We start from the raw sequence: 16,087 nt of genomic DNA, 5'->3' as shown, positions 1-16,087 counted from the left end.
CTAAAGCAGATGGTTTCTACTTCCCTAGAAATGAAGCTCGTTATTCTTTTCCATCTTAAAATTTCAATTATGGGGGGAAAAAAGAGAAGATCAGAATTATGGCTGATGCCAGGAACAGGTTTTGGAACATAAGGTGCGATTTCCAAAGTCCCTAAATGACTTTAGTATGGTCCTGCTGAAAAATCCCGTGCTTAATTTCAAGTGAAAGACCAGTCCGGCCTCATTCGCATCGTTACATAGCACCAAAAAAGTGCTCCATAAAGATACTCTGAATTTTCTGTACGCAAATGCCATCATTACAGTACAGAGAGGGGACAAGACAAGGAATTGCAGTTCTATTTATTATCCAACTGTAATTACATGTTCAAAAATGCTTCTTAGACACGAAGCTCCCTTCTGCTCTGTTCAAATCCAGGAAGTAACAAGGTGCTACTGCTTCTCTTCACAGAAGGAGAACTGGTTCATCAGCAGCATAAGCTTTTCACCCGAATATGTATTTATTTTAAATATCTTTACAGAACCTCCCAGTGTAGTACACCCTATGTACCAACGTGTAACATGTCCCCTAGAAAAGCATCCAAGAGCCAGGGTTCACAGGTTGCACTGGTGGGACTGGGCGAGAGGAGAGAGATCTTTGGTTGTTCCTTGTCTCTGGTGGGCTGTAAGCTGAGGAGAGTGGTGGGACGAGGACTGTTCCCATCGACTGGACGGAGCCAAAGATAGTGCCACAGTCTAAGTTCACTTTTCTTTTTCACCCTGAGCGGAAGGCAGGGGAAAGCAGCTCGTAAAATCAGAGCAAAGGGTCACGAGCAGATGGGGCGAACTGTCCCGCAGCACCAACGCTGGTGCTCATCTACCTGCAGCCACCCTCCTCTGCTCACTGGGCCTTCTAGTGGCACCTCCATGGCTTGACTGCCTTTGTGATAAGACTAAAAGATTTACAGCACTCAATTGCTATCGGAAAAGACTGTCTTGAACTAAAGTTTTGGGGGTGAAGAGTTCCCCCACCCTGCCTTCCCTTGCTCTGTGCTTGTGACCTCTTCTTCACAGGCACTCTGTCACACCGCACTAACCTGCAGTGTACAAAGTTAAATGTGAATAAAATGGCTGCACTGTACCTGATTTATACTGCTTCTTGTCTGCTTTGTCGAAATTTGCCAGCGCTCCACAAACGATCCTCTGTTTTCTTCAGCTCCTCGCTCAAGGGAGACCCTACAGGAGTGCTGCCCTGAAGCTCTACCCACAGAAAACCCGGCAGCGGCGGACAGCGGGGAAAAAAGCCCCGTTTGAGATAGATAAGCAGGCAGTTTTGGCAATCAGACCAGAGGAGAAAGCGAAGGGTTCCTACTCCTTTAGAGTTCTCCAGGGAGCAGGGTGGCACTTCAGGTCCTGGTTACGCTCTGAAGATGCATTAATGTCACTGCGGATAACAGCAGCGAACCACAGAGCACAACTGAAGGACGTTAACGTATCCCGAGCCTCCCTCGTGCTGCTCTTCTGTCCTTGCTCCAGAGAAATTTCCACGACTAACCTTGCTCTGCTGGACTTGTTAATTATGGAGCAAGACAATGCAACAGTGCAGAACTAAAACCAGGAAATAAATTTTAAAAAGCTGGGGAGCCTAAAAGACAAATACACTGAGCCTGAAGCTTCAGCTGTGTGGGGGAAGTGCTACACATTCTGCTTGGAACATTCAGACGGCAAGTTCCCCGGCAGTCTTGGCTTTGTGTCCTTCTCGGTACACAGAGGGGAGGATGAGAAAAAGCTATATTTAACTCAGTTACCAGTTCTTTATGTCAAGTATGAGGGTCCCACCTTTCGTTCCCAACAGCAGTTGTTTTGAGGGCCTGTATCAAGCTCGGGATATATCCCAGAGGCAACAAACTGGCAGTAGCAGGGAAAAGGAAGGCTGAGATTGTGCTGTTCAAGGATGGAAGTGTTTTCAAAGCTTCTCTAGTATCACCTGGGCATTAAATCCCTTGCTCTGCTCACTGACGGGCTGCTTTGCCGCCTTGCAGCTAGCAGAACTGATTTCTCCCAAAATGCAGCTGTAAGGAGGGCACAACTAAATTATTCAGAGCGTGACTGCTGTCATCCTAAAACAATTTAAATTTAGCACTGAAGCTGACCATATCATCTTTTCTGAAAAGGCTTGTTCTTTTTTTCCCTGCAAACCACTCTTTCCCCCCCCATGCTGGGCAATACAAATTCTCAAGGAGGAACTCCGATCTCATGAGCACGGAGCGTCACTGAGGCTCATTTACCCTGTTTCTCAGCAAATGATGAGGACGTTGGCAGACTTTTGCTGCCGCAGCTCAGCCTGCATCCAGAATGGGCAGTCTCTGAGCACCTGCCTTGCTGCGGGCCAGCTTCGCAGCCTTCTCAGCTACTATGTAGAAGCTTACACTTAAAAACAGGCTGGACTCAAGAAATACAAAGTGATCCTGGGTTCAGAAGGTAAACAAACAGCCCTAAAGAAGCCAACTCAGTGGCCAGTGCTGCAGGGCTGCTTTTGCCCCCCTGCCCCGTCCTCCACCAGGGCTGTGTGTTCACGGAGCCATCGCCTCCAGACCAACCAGCTCACCTTCGCTACGCAGCTCCCCGGGAGCAGCAGCTCCCAGCTGGCTCGGCTGCCCTCCTTCAGCCTTCAGAAAGCATTTTACAAAGCCTCGCCCTTGTGAAATGGGGAGTGACAAGCCCATGGCTCCAGGCCGTGCTAGTCCCGGGCCACAAGCTCTGCGCTTGCCCTGGGGAGGTGCCTACCTTCCCCCCTCTCCCAGGCTGTTACCACTGACCTTGGTGGCTTCCTCAGCCACTTCCACGTTCTGCCACTGGAAGGTTTGACCCTCTTTGGCATCCAGGATGCTCACTCACTACTACTCTTCTGAACACACTGGATGCCCCAGCATCCTTCTGGAGGACTCACACCCAACCACTGAAGACTACCAACCCTGGGGAGAGATGGACCTCCATCCTCAGCTCTCCTGTAGTAAGCTGTGACCACACTAACAGTAGCTACACAAAACCTCTTCTGATCGCTGCAATGATTCCTTGGGACAAGGCAGAGACCACGTGCTAAAATCATTAACAGAAAACAGCTGCATTGAGACTAACTGACAGTGGGGTGAAGCCACTGCGGGTCAGGGGAGAGGGCAGGTCCCTTTCCCCACAAGTCAGCAGGCAGCGCTGGAGATGATCTGCACCTGCCTGTCCCGACCAGAGTCCATCCTAGTCTGCTGCCTGACGGCTCTTGCGCTTTTCTTTCCTCTGTTCCTCGGCCCCTGTTGGTGCTGAGGTCTCCTCAGGGCTCATTTCAGAGCCCGGTTCTGGCTCCAGAGGCAGCGAGGGCGGCTTTGCCAGTGGAGCTGATGCTCCAGCACCTGGGAAGAGAACACAGTTACAGTTACGGTTTGACCACATGTCTTTAGTCTAGTCCTTTTGCCCTCCCAGGCAGCATGGAGGTGCAGAACAATCCCGGCTATTAATTACTCCCAGATTTCTTCTGTCAGCTTATCAATAGCACTCAACTCCCGAGTTATGCAGCCAGAGGCCTTGCAGTATCCAAAGTTGTGCTGAAGGGAAGCTCAGGTAGGGGATGTCAGCAGCTGGGTCGCTGTGAGAAGTCAGTACAAACTCACCAATTCACTCATGCTGTGGAAGGGAAAATAGTTCCACTGAAGCTGGTTCATACTCAAACTGGAGCCAAACCCACAGTTTTAGCAAACTTGGGGAGAGTTTCCAGGCAGTTAAAGAAGCGATTTACAGAGGAAAATCAAAACAGGATACTTCCATGCTGAAGTTGCTTCTATGCTTAGTTTGAGGCTGACAACTGGTGTTACAAACTAGCTCCCTTCTCTGACAGGGAGGATAAAGCCCTTCAGGTCTTCAGTCCTTCCAAACTCCTGTATGTTTTATTTTTCAGCCTTCCTGACTAAGTCTTCCGTGCATGGAAAGTTTATTCCACGCATGAGAAATGGAACAGGTCCTTAGGGGGCCAAAGAAAGAGGCCTGGGTTGCACCACCTCTTGCTTGGTTCAGTCCACAGGAAACAAGACTTGAGTGACAGAAAATCACCACCCTGAGCAGCATCTCCAGCGCATTCCTCCTCGGAAGCCAAGGGGTGAGAGGAGGTCAGGCTGTGACAGGCGGCTCAGCAGAGGCTCCTCCCCAGCTCCAGCAAGACACAGCACATGCAAATACTGGCCAAAGCCTTCCAAGGCTGATGCCATGTCCTGAGCCACCCTCAGCCTGATGGCCAGCGCTAAAAGGTGATTCAGCAACATCTGCGAGGGAGGGACCTGGCTGGACAGCTGCAAAGCAGCCCCGTCGCAGTTATTTTTGTAACAGAAATGATAAAGCACTTCAGAAAATTGTCCATCTTTTTCCTTCTCTCCAGCAGCCCATCTCCCTCTGCATGAGTACCTAAAGGGCCTACAGGAAAGCTGGGGAGGGACTCTGGATCAGGGAGGGGAGCCATAGGATGTGGGAGAACGGTTTTAAACTGGAAGAGGGGAGATTTAGCTGAGATCTGAGGAAGAAATTCTTGTCTGCGAGGGTGGTGAGCCCCTGGCCCAGGTTGCCCAGAGAAGCTGTGGCTGCCCCATCCCTGGAGGTGTTCGAGGCCAGGTTGGACGGGGCTTGGAGCAACGTGGTGCGGTGGGTGGCGTCCCTGCCCAGGGCAGGGGGTTGGAACTAGATGATCTTTAAGGTTCTTTCTAACCCAAACCATTCTATGAGCAACTTCTGGGTCCCTCCCGGAGCAGGAGCTCAATTCCAGGCTAATGGAGTCTCGCCAATCATGGCTCAGATAGAAATGGAACCTTTACTGACTTTCCACACCCCTGCAAAAGCTGGATAACAGTATAACGCACCACAGAGAGCGTCTCCCTGCCACCCTTCCTTAGCACAGAAAACTGGGAAAGCTACTTCCAAATATTGACATCACTACTGGGTAAGCAAGTCGATACCTTCTGAAACACGTGCCGTAACTGTAGTCAGAGATCTCTCCCCATCTCCCCTCCCACAGCCCTATTTTACGGAGAAGGAGAAGAGAAGTACCTGGGGGAAGCTGCATGGTTTTCCCGTACCCCGCAGCTGAGGACATGGCTTGACCCAGGGCCTGGTTAGAGCCCAAAGGCTGCTGAGCGCTGGAGGATTTCCCCGATGGAGCAGCTCGCTGCTTGGATTTGGACTCTTTGGAAGGCTTAGTCCAGACCAGGCTCTCCCCGACCTGCAGGGCAGCTCCCATCTTCTGGGCAACCTCCACCATCTTCTCGAGCAACAAAAAGAGGAGATCCTTGTAAACAGGAACACTTCAGACAACAATAAAGTCAACAACATCGCAAAAAAATAAAAATGAGCGCTGTGCAGAGCTAGCTACTGCCTCGGTGCTCGAGGGAAACATCTCTGCTAATTCATTCCCTTAATTAAGAGGGAATCTTGTCTTGCTGTGTATTGATTGAAGAACTGGGCTTCAAAGAGCAGAAATGAAGCAAGCAGCTCTCAGCAGGCGACTGCTCTGCTCGGAAAAGCTCATAAGCAGAATTTCTTCCTAATAATTGGACTCCAAAGTCAAATTTCCTCCTTGTTTGTTGCCAGTTGGAGCATGGCTACTTAGTTCCCACTGACAACTGTTAGGCACATACCTCAGGGTCAAAGTCAGGAGCGCTGCTCTCCTTCGCTGCATTGACCTTCTTCTCCATCTCCTGGTACTGGCAGAGGGCTCCCTTCTTGTCGCCCTGGTTGTACAGCAGGACAGCATAGTTCAGGTTGACGAGGGGGTTGCACCTGCAGAAAACGCAGAAGGTGCATCGTGTTCACTGTGGGAACAGACCCAAAATCAGATGAAGGGCTGCACAGCCAGTGGCCTTTTGGACCACGATAGAGTCCCGTGCGCTTGTTGAGAGCCAGGACCTGAGCTCAGCAAAGTATCTCAGTATCAATGAGAACATGAACAACTCTGCCAATTGCCTTACCCCCTGCGACAGCCGATTCTTTGCCCTTGGGGACCATCTCAGGACTATCTTTACTAAGTGCCCGGTCTCCCAGCCCCCGGCTGCTGGGGCAGGAAGAGCAGTGACAGGGGCTTTCATCATCCTGTGACAGCTGGTCTCTGCTCTGACGGATCTCAGGCCCAGTTTGCAGGAAAGCAGCTTGTCGTGGGACAGGGCAGTGGAACAGACTCACACTTATTGATTGTATTTTACAACCCAACGTGCTACAGCACACGCTGTTTGCATTTCATTTTCCTCACCTCGTCTCTCATTCACCCAGTACAAGCGTACATAATTCCATGGACTGTTACAGAGGAACAGCAGGTGACAGCCATTAACGACGGGCTCGAAGAGAAGCCCAGCACCGCAGGTAACACTGTCACCCTGCAGTCCTGCCTCCCTTCCCGATGCAGAACAGCATATGAAGATTTCAAAAAGGCAGAATTGCTCCATATATTCTCATTTTCCACAGTATCCATTTTCTTCACTAGGATACATTAAGCCTGAACAGCCACTTTTCATCTGGCATAGCCAGCAGCGTGAGCAAACTAAACCGGAGGGACAGAGTGAGCTGACTCCCGTGAAGCTCTCGGACCTCATCCTTCCTTAATTGCCCGACAAGCCACACTCAACATACTGCTCTGACCATTCCTTCGCAGTCTGAATTTCACCCTTATTTTCTTGAAAGTAAGGTTATTACCTGACAAAGAAACGAAATGCACGAGGGCCACCGGCCCCAGCGCGGGAGCTCCTGCATGCACTCAGCTCATGCAGGCTGCGGGATGAGACCTGGCCAAGTAGAGGTGGCACTTGGCCGGAGCAGGGGACGTGCTGTCGAGGGATGCATGGAAGAGCCCTGTCTGACCGGAGCTGCACACATGTGTCACTGTGCACAGGTCAGCATGAGCGGCTTTGTACAGCTCCCTCCATAAATGAGAGCAAGGGACTGGTGCCCTCTCCTGGAGTCTGGCAGGGATAACTGGAGCCAGCCAAGGGCTCCAGCACCGTGCCCGGGGCTGAGACAGAGAGAGCAGCATCCTTTGGGAACAGCGCAGAAGGGAAGGCTGCTGCTGACACTGCTCAATAGATAGGGAGTGTCATCCGCGGGCCATGACTATCCATCCTGGGTAAGTTATATGACAGTGCTGCAAGAAAGACTATTGGAAGAAATCTGAAAGCATTTATAACCATTGGTTTTCCTTTAACTGAGGAACTGCAACACTGATCCTGCCACAAAAAAATACCCTCCTCACTGTCTTTCCCAAAGCAAAGGAACAATTGCATGAAAAAATAAACATCAAAACCCCATCTCTTCGGGAGGTGGGGGGGGATGTGTGCGGGAAGCCAAAAAAGAAAATACAAAAAACCAAGCCCACACAATACAACGCTGAAAACCGAGATCAGACAGATCTGGGAACAGCCAGGTTTAAAACTAATTGAACCTTATCAAGCTAATTCGCCTTCAAGAGCTGAGAAGCAATATGACAGTCAGAAAAATCAATAGCTAAATAACCGCAGAAAGAAAGGAGAGCTATGGGTTAGGACCAGTACTAAGAAGAAACACTTTTTTTAAAGACTTTTTCCAAGATGCTTTCCATTCCAGACCCCAGCAGGGCACCTGGGCCAAATGTCACAGCACTGCTATAAAAGTATTTACGGCAATGGAAACAAACCCAGCCATCTTCATCCCAGCCAAACAGCTCATAATATGCCAGCAACGAAAGCCCGTGGGGACACGGATCCAGCCACACAATAACCAACTAAAATATACGGCACGTCAGCTGAACAAGTCTGGATGTTCCTCCCTGCAGTCCCTGGCAGTTTGCATCCATTTCTGCTTTGATGAGGGTTTATTTTTCCCAGGAAGACTATATAGCTGGAGCATCAGAGCGGTGCCAAATATTCAGGCGAAGTTGTAGAGCTAAATTTCTATTCCTTCTCTTGGATCAAAGCACGCAAATTCATGACTAAGCAGTCGGAGCAATCTTGAAGGTCCTGGCCTGCCTTGCCAGGCGTGGGAAGCTGGTCAGGAAAAGCCAGGCAAAGGAGCCGACGGGACGTAGAGCTGTTGAAACGAACGACCAAGGCATCATTGCAAAACGCTCTGGCGCAGCAAGACATTTATAAAACCTTTGACCATAGTTTGCACAAGTTCGGTTCCTCTGAGGAGGTTACACAGACCCACTGATGTTTGAAACAGATGGAAAAGTCATATTTAAACCTGTTTTGTAATTCTGTGAAGAGGTTCAGTGCCAGACGTGTGCTGGCTGTGCAGGGCTAACTCGCTGCCTGTGTGCAAGCCACAGAACTCCCAGTAAACACCTGAGAGCATTCCAGCACCTCTTCGCAGAGACAACTGCACTATGGTGTCAACCACTATTTTTTGATGTCTGCTGCCCTTTATTATGGGTTTAGGAACTTCCAGAATTCCAAAAATTAAGCCTAGGTTAGAGAGGACCAGCATCTTCTCGTGCCACCTTGTGGTAGCCACTGTGGCTGGAGAGAGTGTTGCTGGCAGAGGTCTGTCGCCAGTGCACAGAGCGCGGGGCTCAGCAGTACTGTGCTGGCTGCTGCAAAGATTCCCAGTAAATCCGGGAGAAGAATCACTGCCTAATCACCTACCAGTTAAAAGCTGAAAAGCAAAAAAAAAAGAAAGGGAAAGAAAAGCAGACCCAGGGAGCCAAAGCTATTCATAAATTTGAGACCAATTTGTTTTGCTGACTGAAACGAACTGAAAGGTTCGTTTTAACAGTTCTGAAACCAATTGCTTAGATTTTAAGAGCTAGATTGCAAACGCTGACATTGTTAACAAAATGGAGGGAAAAGGGCTACACTGCTGTCCTTTTATATGCTCTACACTAACTTCTTGCCCGCATTCTCCCAGCTAAAATCTTCCCTCTGCCCAAATCAGCACAGATTTTATCCCTCACTGCCTCTCACTGCCCTGCAGAGTGCTCAAACTTTGGGTTACAAACACTCTGGGATGACTGGTTTTCTTCTACTGAATCTGCTTCCCTGTGTAGAAATCTTCACTGGGATCCAAAATCATCACCACTGACTCACTGACTAAACAGCAAAATAAAAACCTGCTTTGGGTTGGTCTGAAACAAAATTTCCCTTTCATTTGTCAGAGCTGACCTGAATTTAAAAAAAAAAAAAAAAAAAAAGGGGTGGTTTTCAAACAATGACTTGCACAGCTGCAGAAATAAAAATGTTTCACTCTTGCAAACCATTTAGGGTCAAAGCAGACAAAGCATGCAAAGGAAACCAGGGAGGGAGGGAGGGGGGCAAAGCAACGCCATCACACTGCCAGCCATGATGGAGACTTACTTGTCCAGCGCCACGGCTTGCTCATAGGAACGTTTCGCATTCTCAATGTCTTCTAGGTTTGTCAGAGCAACTGCCAAAGCAAAATGTACACACGCAAGCTGATGTTTCACAAGGGACTTCATTTTTAGGACAATTCTGAGTGTCGTTACATCATAAAATAAGTCAGTGCTCACGTGGTTGTCCAGCCTGCTGCCAGGATTAACCCTACTAATGTCAATCCTGACAAATATTTGTCTTGCTTGATCCCAAAAGTGTCCGGTGCTGGAAATCCACAACCACTCCTTAGGCAACCCAAACCCAAACTCTTACATGTACAAAACCTTTTCTAATGTTTAATTTGAATCTGACTGCAACAGAATCATAGAGTTCCCTAGGTTAGAAGGGACCTTTGAGATCATCTAGTCCAACTGTTGATTTTAATTAAACCTTCCTCTTTACCACAGAGACAGAACAGGCTATTCAGATGTTATACTTGTCAGTGATCTACTGGGGAACAGCTTCTTAGTATAGTCTTTATCCAATATTTGTTTACTTAGAATCATAGAATCACAGAATGTGTTGGGTTGGAAGGGACCTCTAAAGGCCATCTAGTCCCACCCCCCTGCAGTCAGCAGGGACAGCTTCAACTACATCAGGTTGCTCAGAGCCTCATCCAGCCTGGCCTTGAACGTCTCCAGGGATGGGGCCTCCACCACCTCTCTGGGCAACCTGGGCCAGTGTCTCACCACCCTCATTGGAAAGAACTTCTCCCTAATGTCTAATCTAAACCTGCCCTGCTCTAGTTTAAACCATTGCCCCTCGTCCTATCGCTACGTGCCCTTGCAAACAGCCCCTCCCCAGCTTTCCTGTAGGCCCCCTTCAGGTACTGGAAGGGGCTCTAAGGTCTCCCCGGAGCCTTCTCTTCTCCAGGCTGAACAACCTCAACTCTCTCAGCCTGTCCTCACAGCAGAGGGGCTCCAGCCCTCGGATCATCTTCGTGGCCTCCTCTGGCCCCGCTCCAACAGGTCCATGTCCTTCTTGTGCCGAGGGCTCCAGAGCTGGACACAGCACTCCAGGTGGGGTCTCACCAGAGCAGAGTAGAGGGGGAGAACCACTTCTCTGGATCTGCTGGCCACAAACTTATTTCAGCCCAAACTTTCTGCCTCTATAACGTTGCATCCCCTCAGCTGGCTATCCCCTGGGGCTGGATATCAGAGCATTGCATACCTGCCAGGAGCATGTACAGCTCTCCCATCTTGGGCTGGAAGTTGATGGCAGCACTGAGGAAGTGGAAAGCAGAGGCGTACTGCTGCATCGTGAGGTGGACTAACCCCAAATTGTACAAGATCTTCCAATCAAAGGGAGCCAAGTAGTTTGCCCGCTTCAGACAGCTGATAGCCTTCAAAAAAGGAATAAGCGTGCTGTAATGCAGCCCACCCAGGACAGACCTCCTGTCTCTGACACAAGAGGAATCTTGTTCCTGCATGAAGTTAGCTACAGATGAAAAGGAAACCAGATACTTACTGCTACATATTTCTTCTTCCCGAAGAAGCACATCCCGATGTTGTTCCACAGCGGGGGGCTTTCAGGCACAGTGCTGGCTACCACCCTGTATTTGGAGAGGGCAACATCAAAATCTCCATGAGCCTGCATCATGCTGCCAGCCGCCAAGGTAGCCTGTGAGAGAAGATGAGGGACCAGCTGAGGAACTGCATTTCCCCAAACATAGCAAGAAGACAACAGGACAAAATTAATAAACTGAAAGCCATCTCAAGAGCAACCGTTTAACTTTTTCAGGTGTTTTCTTTTGGGGCTGCCAAGACCAGCAGTGGGGAGCAGACGGGGACTCTGGAATCTCCCAACACACAGCAGAAGACAGGGTAAAGAAGAGCCTGTTTCTTCCTGAGCCATCTCCATCATAACTGTCTTGGAAATATTGCAACCTGACAAGTGTTTAGAGTATGTTTTGGGGCAACAGTAGTATCTCCTAGTGTCTGAGTCTCTGAGAAGATCTAGGCACTGACAGTTTCTTTTCACCAGCAAGGACAGATAGGAATAGTTCTGGTGCAAGTCAACTGGAGAGTAAAACATACACAAGCAAGACGTACGCAGCAAAGCTAGCCTACTTCACATCCACTGCCTGATATGCAAATTAATGGAAATATGCATGGGGAAAAAAAGCAAGTGCTCGCAACACGCTATATTTAGACCACACTAGTTAAGTCCCTTATAATATTTCACAGTGACAAGTAAAATTTGTAAGTGTAAAAGTGTTTTCACAACAACATTCAGCTTGCATTCATGTATTGTTCGTCAACGCCACATTTCAATACTCTCCATCGTTAACATCGTCCAGAAGGAAGAAGAGGCAGAGAGAAATGAGGTAACATGGCTAAAAAGGGAAGCAGTTTCACAGTCAGGAATGAACCCCAGATGCCAAGCTCGGCCTTCCAGACCAGAGCCAAGGAAAAGTCACATTTCTATGCAGGAAGTGTATACAGCACAGAGTTATTAGCAGACAGAAAAATAATACAACGGAATATCACCTGCATCTGTGCTCCCTATCTAGGAGTCACAGGGTCCCAGGAAGATCTCTTGGGGTTTTTGAAACAATGTCTAGAACATCTTCCTTGCAAAGTAAATACTATGTTTTTTAATTTGTTTGCGACTTCAGATTAAAAACCAAAGGGATCAATTTAACATCCCATATCCTGTCCCCTCCCCTTTCCCTACCTCCACACACATCCAACTCCCTACCCAGGGAAAGGTCCCAGAAATGTATTTTGGAGAAAGCTTTCTGGGCATGATCCTTTCCAGCCTCTCCAGGCTAAGACCCTGGCAAAGCTCTCATCCTGGAATTAGCTTTAAGAGGTGTCTCATCATTATTCAGCTGGTTTGTTTCCACTCCTCATGATACCTTGTAGTTGCCTGGGTCATAAGTGAGAGCGTTTCCAAGGTGTTCAAAAGCCTTCTGGTAATCCCCAAGCTGGGAAAAGAAGTAAATAAGCATCAGAAATTTGGGAATAAGGGGGGTTAAGAAGAAGAGTGCATACTTTTGGGGCACTAGAATTTCTGGTTCAATTAAATATTCAGAAAAGTGAATTTTACAGTACTCCCACTACACACACATGTTCTTGTTTGATAATTTACAAAACAGATTCTAAAAATTTATTTTGCTGGGCTGGATTCACTGTTCTGACCAAAGTAAAGTTTTCCATATATTTTGTGCTCTGACTCTTCTATACAGGAGCGAGCTTTGGGTTGATACTTCTCTGCTTCTTTCCCTCTTTCAGAAAAGAGACTATAAACGGCTACTCTGCACATCCTCAATTCCCTCACCACAACTTTCTCACTCCCCAAGGCATTCTGTTCATGAGGAAAAGTCTCCCCTTGTCTTCTAACAGACTGCAAGTGTTAGTGGGCACAACTGTGTCCAGATATAAGCACACAGCTGCTTAGAATCCCTTAAATCCTATTGTTTTCAATTGAGTTATGCCAGAATTGTACCAGTCCAAACAGGATAAAATTCTGGATACTGGTGTCCTTTTTGGTCACAAAAATGGGTAAGAAGCCCATCTGTCAATTCGACGTTTACACTGATGCATCACAGTCCAGCACCTTCTGTAATTAACAGCAAGTGGGAAAGCTGTAGAAGCATCTTTGAAACTCCTGAAGGTGGGCACGTACCCAGAGAGACACGACAAAGAGCGAACAAATCACAGACCAGAGACCTGGGAGGTTAATTTACAGGGTGAATACTCACACTACTTCTGTCTTACAGATACCCCTTCCCATGTCGTATTCCCTTCTAAATCTATACATACCCACTTAAGACATCCAAGGCTCCTACTGGATTTCCCTACCTCTGGAGCAAGGCAGTGTTTTTCAAGACCTACATTTTATTCCCTATATTTCCCTATATTAGGGAAATGCTTAAGGGTCTTTCCAAATCAGCTCTTGGTGCGAGTTTTCCAGCCCATCAGTCCTTTCAGGCAATACTGCCTATTCTTCTTTGCTTGTTCACTCTTTTGGAAGCTTACTTTTGGAATAATCAGACCGTCCTTCCCATACATTTCACAGACCCAAGTGATAAGCATGCCTTTGTTATTTAAATCGATTCCGGTTTTCTTCTACGGTGCATTAACGCTAACAATTTCATGGCTGCTTTTGTAGGCGAATAACTTGCTAGACTCTTGCTCCAGAAGCAAGGTAATGACTAGTCGTGTTTTGTTATACTTGGAGGATTTATAACAGAATTAGGGCGGTTGCCAAACAGAATTCCTGGTCTGGCTCAGGTCCAGGGAATCAACTTGCTTTTAGCAGCAAAAGGAAAAAAGAAGATAGCAAAAAGCAAGCTCTGTCATGTTAAATGCAGTCTTTAGAGAAAACGTGTGCAAGTCATAGGAAGGTGGATAGAGATTAACTCAATAAAATGCCCTTGGTTATTTTGGAAATAATTAAGTTCACGTAATAGCGAACAGTCTTCAGTACCTGCAAGTAAAGTAACCCCAGTGTTGTAAGGAGGTCTGTGTTTTCTGGAGAAAACCTGTAATACAAAAGCCAGAGAGCTGCGTTGCTTATCAGCCCTTCTAGAACAGGGTAAAAACAGAACATGGAATTATGATGCTACATTATACTAGTATCACTCCAGGAAATTAGCTGTTGTTATTAAACACAAATATCAGAACAATTGCCATCATGGGGACCTCCTTTGAACAATATTACACCTAAGCTTTCAAAATGTCTTCTAGATATAAATGAGAAGTCAACACAGCTCTGTAAAATAGATCTGGATGCATAATAAGATAACGTGGTTCTTCTAAGCTTCAAAGAGAGTATGCATCAGCAACCTGGAAATACGAAATGGGATTTTTCCATCCTCTCCCACAAACCGCCCTCTTGGGCCATGTAGGACAGGCAATCCTCTGCATTTCTGATGGATCCTACGCACACTCACTGTCAGATTTTTAATTCACCCTACAAAAAGATTACAAACCTGGTTTCACAGACCAGCTGTGGAGTGCTCGCCGCGGCTCTGTGCTATGCTGCAGCCCACAGCCTGGAGTGCTCAGAGAGGCACTACCTGCTAATGTGTCCCTGGCCATACACATCACTTCATTCAGCACAAAAAAAGCTTGAAAAAGTATGTCCCAAGAGCTTCCAAGTGCTTTACGCAACTCCCAATCCTTCATTGCCAGTATGAGGTTCACACAGCAACGTTGTGAATCCTTTTAAAAGCAACGCCTTTCCCAGCAGCTTTTGAAGACATAAATAGGATGAAAGCAACAACCAAAAAGAAAAAGTGGACACACTGTATTTGTGGCCTCACTCACCTTAACAGCAGTAAGTTTTCAATTCCTTGCTATTGAGACTTAAGAAATCTAAAATGCACCTCACAGTGGCACCTTTACACCTCAACCAGAACAAAACCACCTGATGGTATATAAACACAGAGCAACAACAGGCTATCCTGGAGCTGGTAACAGCAGGCAAAATGTAATAGGCAGATGAGAACAAAAACAACAAAAAAGAAAAAAAACAGAAGTGAGGAAGAAGGGAGGGCAAGGGGGCACCAAGATAAGAAATATAAACCTGGTAAGACGCTTAGCAAGGATTATTTATGTAATAAACATTCTAGATTAGTCCAAAAGTTTACCCAACCCAATAGACTGTCAGACAGCAGTCCAAAGCAGATGTGCAAGGAAACAGCATGTGAAAAGACCTGGTACAAAATGTAGACCCTGCACTGGCTTGCGGCATGCTCCTGCTTTTCTTTAGTGTTTGCCTCCATTACAAAACTCTGTTTAAAAGCATTAGTAAATCAGATGCTTGGGAATGCCCTAAGACAAGATAGATGGGTACTGAGAAACAGTGACGGGGTGGGAGAGACTCACTGTGAACCAACCCATCTCTAGCCTGCCTACTCGCAGGCTCTCAAACATAAATCACTCCAAGCGAAAACAGCATGTGAAATCCAGCAACTGATTTTTGACAGACGATCAGGGTTAGAGAGACACCCGGGGTTAGATCTTTTTTGGTAGATAAACATTTGGGATTGATGAAGTCAGTTTTGGATGGGTTTGCTCCCAGGCATCTCTGTCCATTTGTTTTTCCACTTTTTTTTGGCAGACCTTCAAACAGCTACCTTCTTCCCTGACACATTGTCAGCAGGAGGAGGACTACAGCTGAGAGCCGAGACAGCTGAAGAGCTTGAAAGTGCCAGCTTTGCACAGAGACACTATAATTACCATTAGCTTTTTAATCATGTCCTCAATTCAGATCTGGGACACCAATCAAATTTCTCCTGGCACAGGATGGGACGTGGGCAGATAGAAAAAGGGATATATTCTTACTCTACGGCTTTCTTATAGACTTCAATGGCTTTATCTGTCTCCCCCTCCAATAGGTGAATTTTCCCCAGCATCATGTAAGTCAGATCATGTCTGTTGAGCTCCAGGGCATTGTTGAGCTGGTCTCGTGCCTAAACACACAACAACAGAGAATAAAAAAAAAAAAAAAAAAAAAAAAGTGATTACAGAGTCCTCAGTGAAGCAATAGCCCAAGAGCAATCCCAGCTGCTAGCGAAAGGGAACAGCTAACACCCCCTGAGCTCGGAGAACCCTGCTAGCAAAACCCAGCCCAGCTAATTGTTGAAACGAGTTCTGCATCAGGACCCATGTGCTTTTAGGGACAGAAAAAGGCAACGTGGCGTGCTTCAAGCCAAGAGAAGAGGCAATGACCTCCCAAGGAGGAGAGAAGCACGGGCCTGTTCCTGAATTTGAATT

General features: G+C 47.3%; 1 protein-coding gene across 7 annotated transcripts in view; it reads right to left on the bottom strand.

The window, feature by feature from the left end:
* Nucleotides 1–322: 322 nt before the first annotated feature.
* The window catches only part of BBS4 (Bardet-Biedl syndrome 4), a 44,511-nt gene continuing 28,746 nt past the window's right edge, over nt 323–16,087 (bottom strand). For 4 of the 7 annotated variants that reach the window (XM_074600074.1, XM_074600078.1, XM_074600079.1 and 1 more), the window contains 9 exons: nt 15,656–15,783; nt 13,794–13,848; nt 12,220–12,288; nt 10,827–10,979; nt 10,530–10,701; nt 9,324–9,393; nt 5,646–5,787; nt 5,059–5,269; nt 325–3,380 (listed from right to left, as the gene is read on the bottom strand). In XM_074600074.1, the coding sequence (XP_074456175.1) occupies nt 3,229–3,380; nt 5,059–5,269; nt 5,646–5,787; nt 9,324–9,393; nt 10,530–10,701; nt 10,827–10,979; nt 12,220–12,288; nt 13,794–13,848; nt 15,656–15,783 (1,152 nt within the window). In that variant the 3' untranslated portion in view covers nt 325–3,228. Of the gene's footprint in view, nt 3,381–5,058; nt 5,270–5,645; nt 5,788–9,323; nt 9,394–10,069; nt 10,442–10,529; nt 10,702–10,826; nt 10,980–12,219; nt 12,289–13,793; nt 13,849–15,655; nt 15,784–16,087 lie in introns of those variants that run through there. The other 3 variants (XM_074600081.1, XM_074600076.1, XM_074600080.1) reach the window with 3 other exon arrangements.

Source organism: Larus michahellis, chromosome 9, assembly GCF_964199755.1.
Source record: "Larus michahellis chromosome 9, bLarMic1.1, whole genome shotgun sequence".
NCBI lineage: Eukaryota > Metazoa > Chordata > Aves > Charadriiformes > Laridae > Larus > Larus michahellis.
Note: the sequence above shows the minus strand (reverse complement) of the source record. Positions and strands in the feature narration are given on the sequence as shown.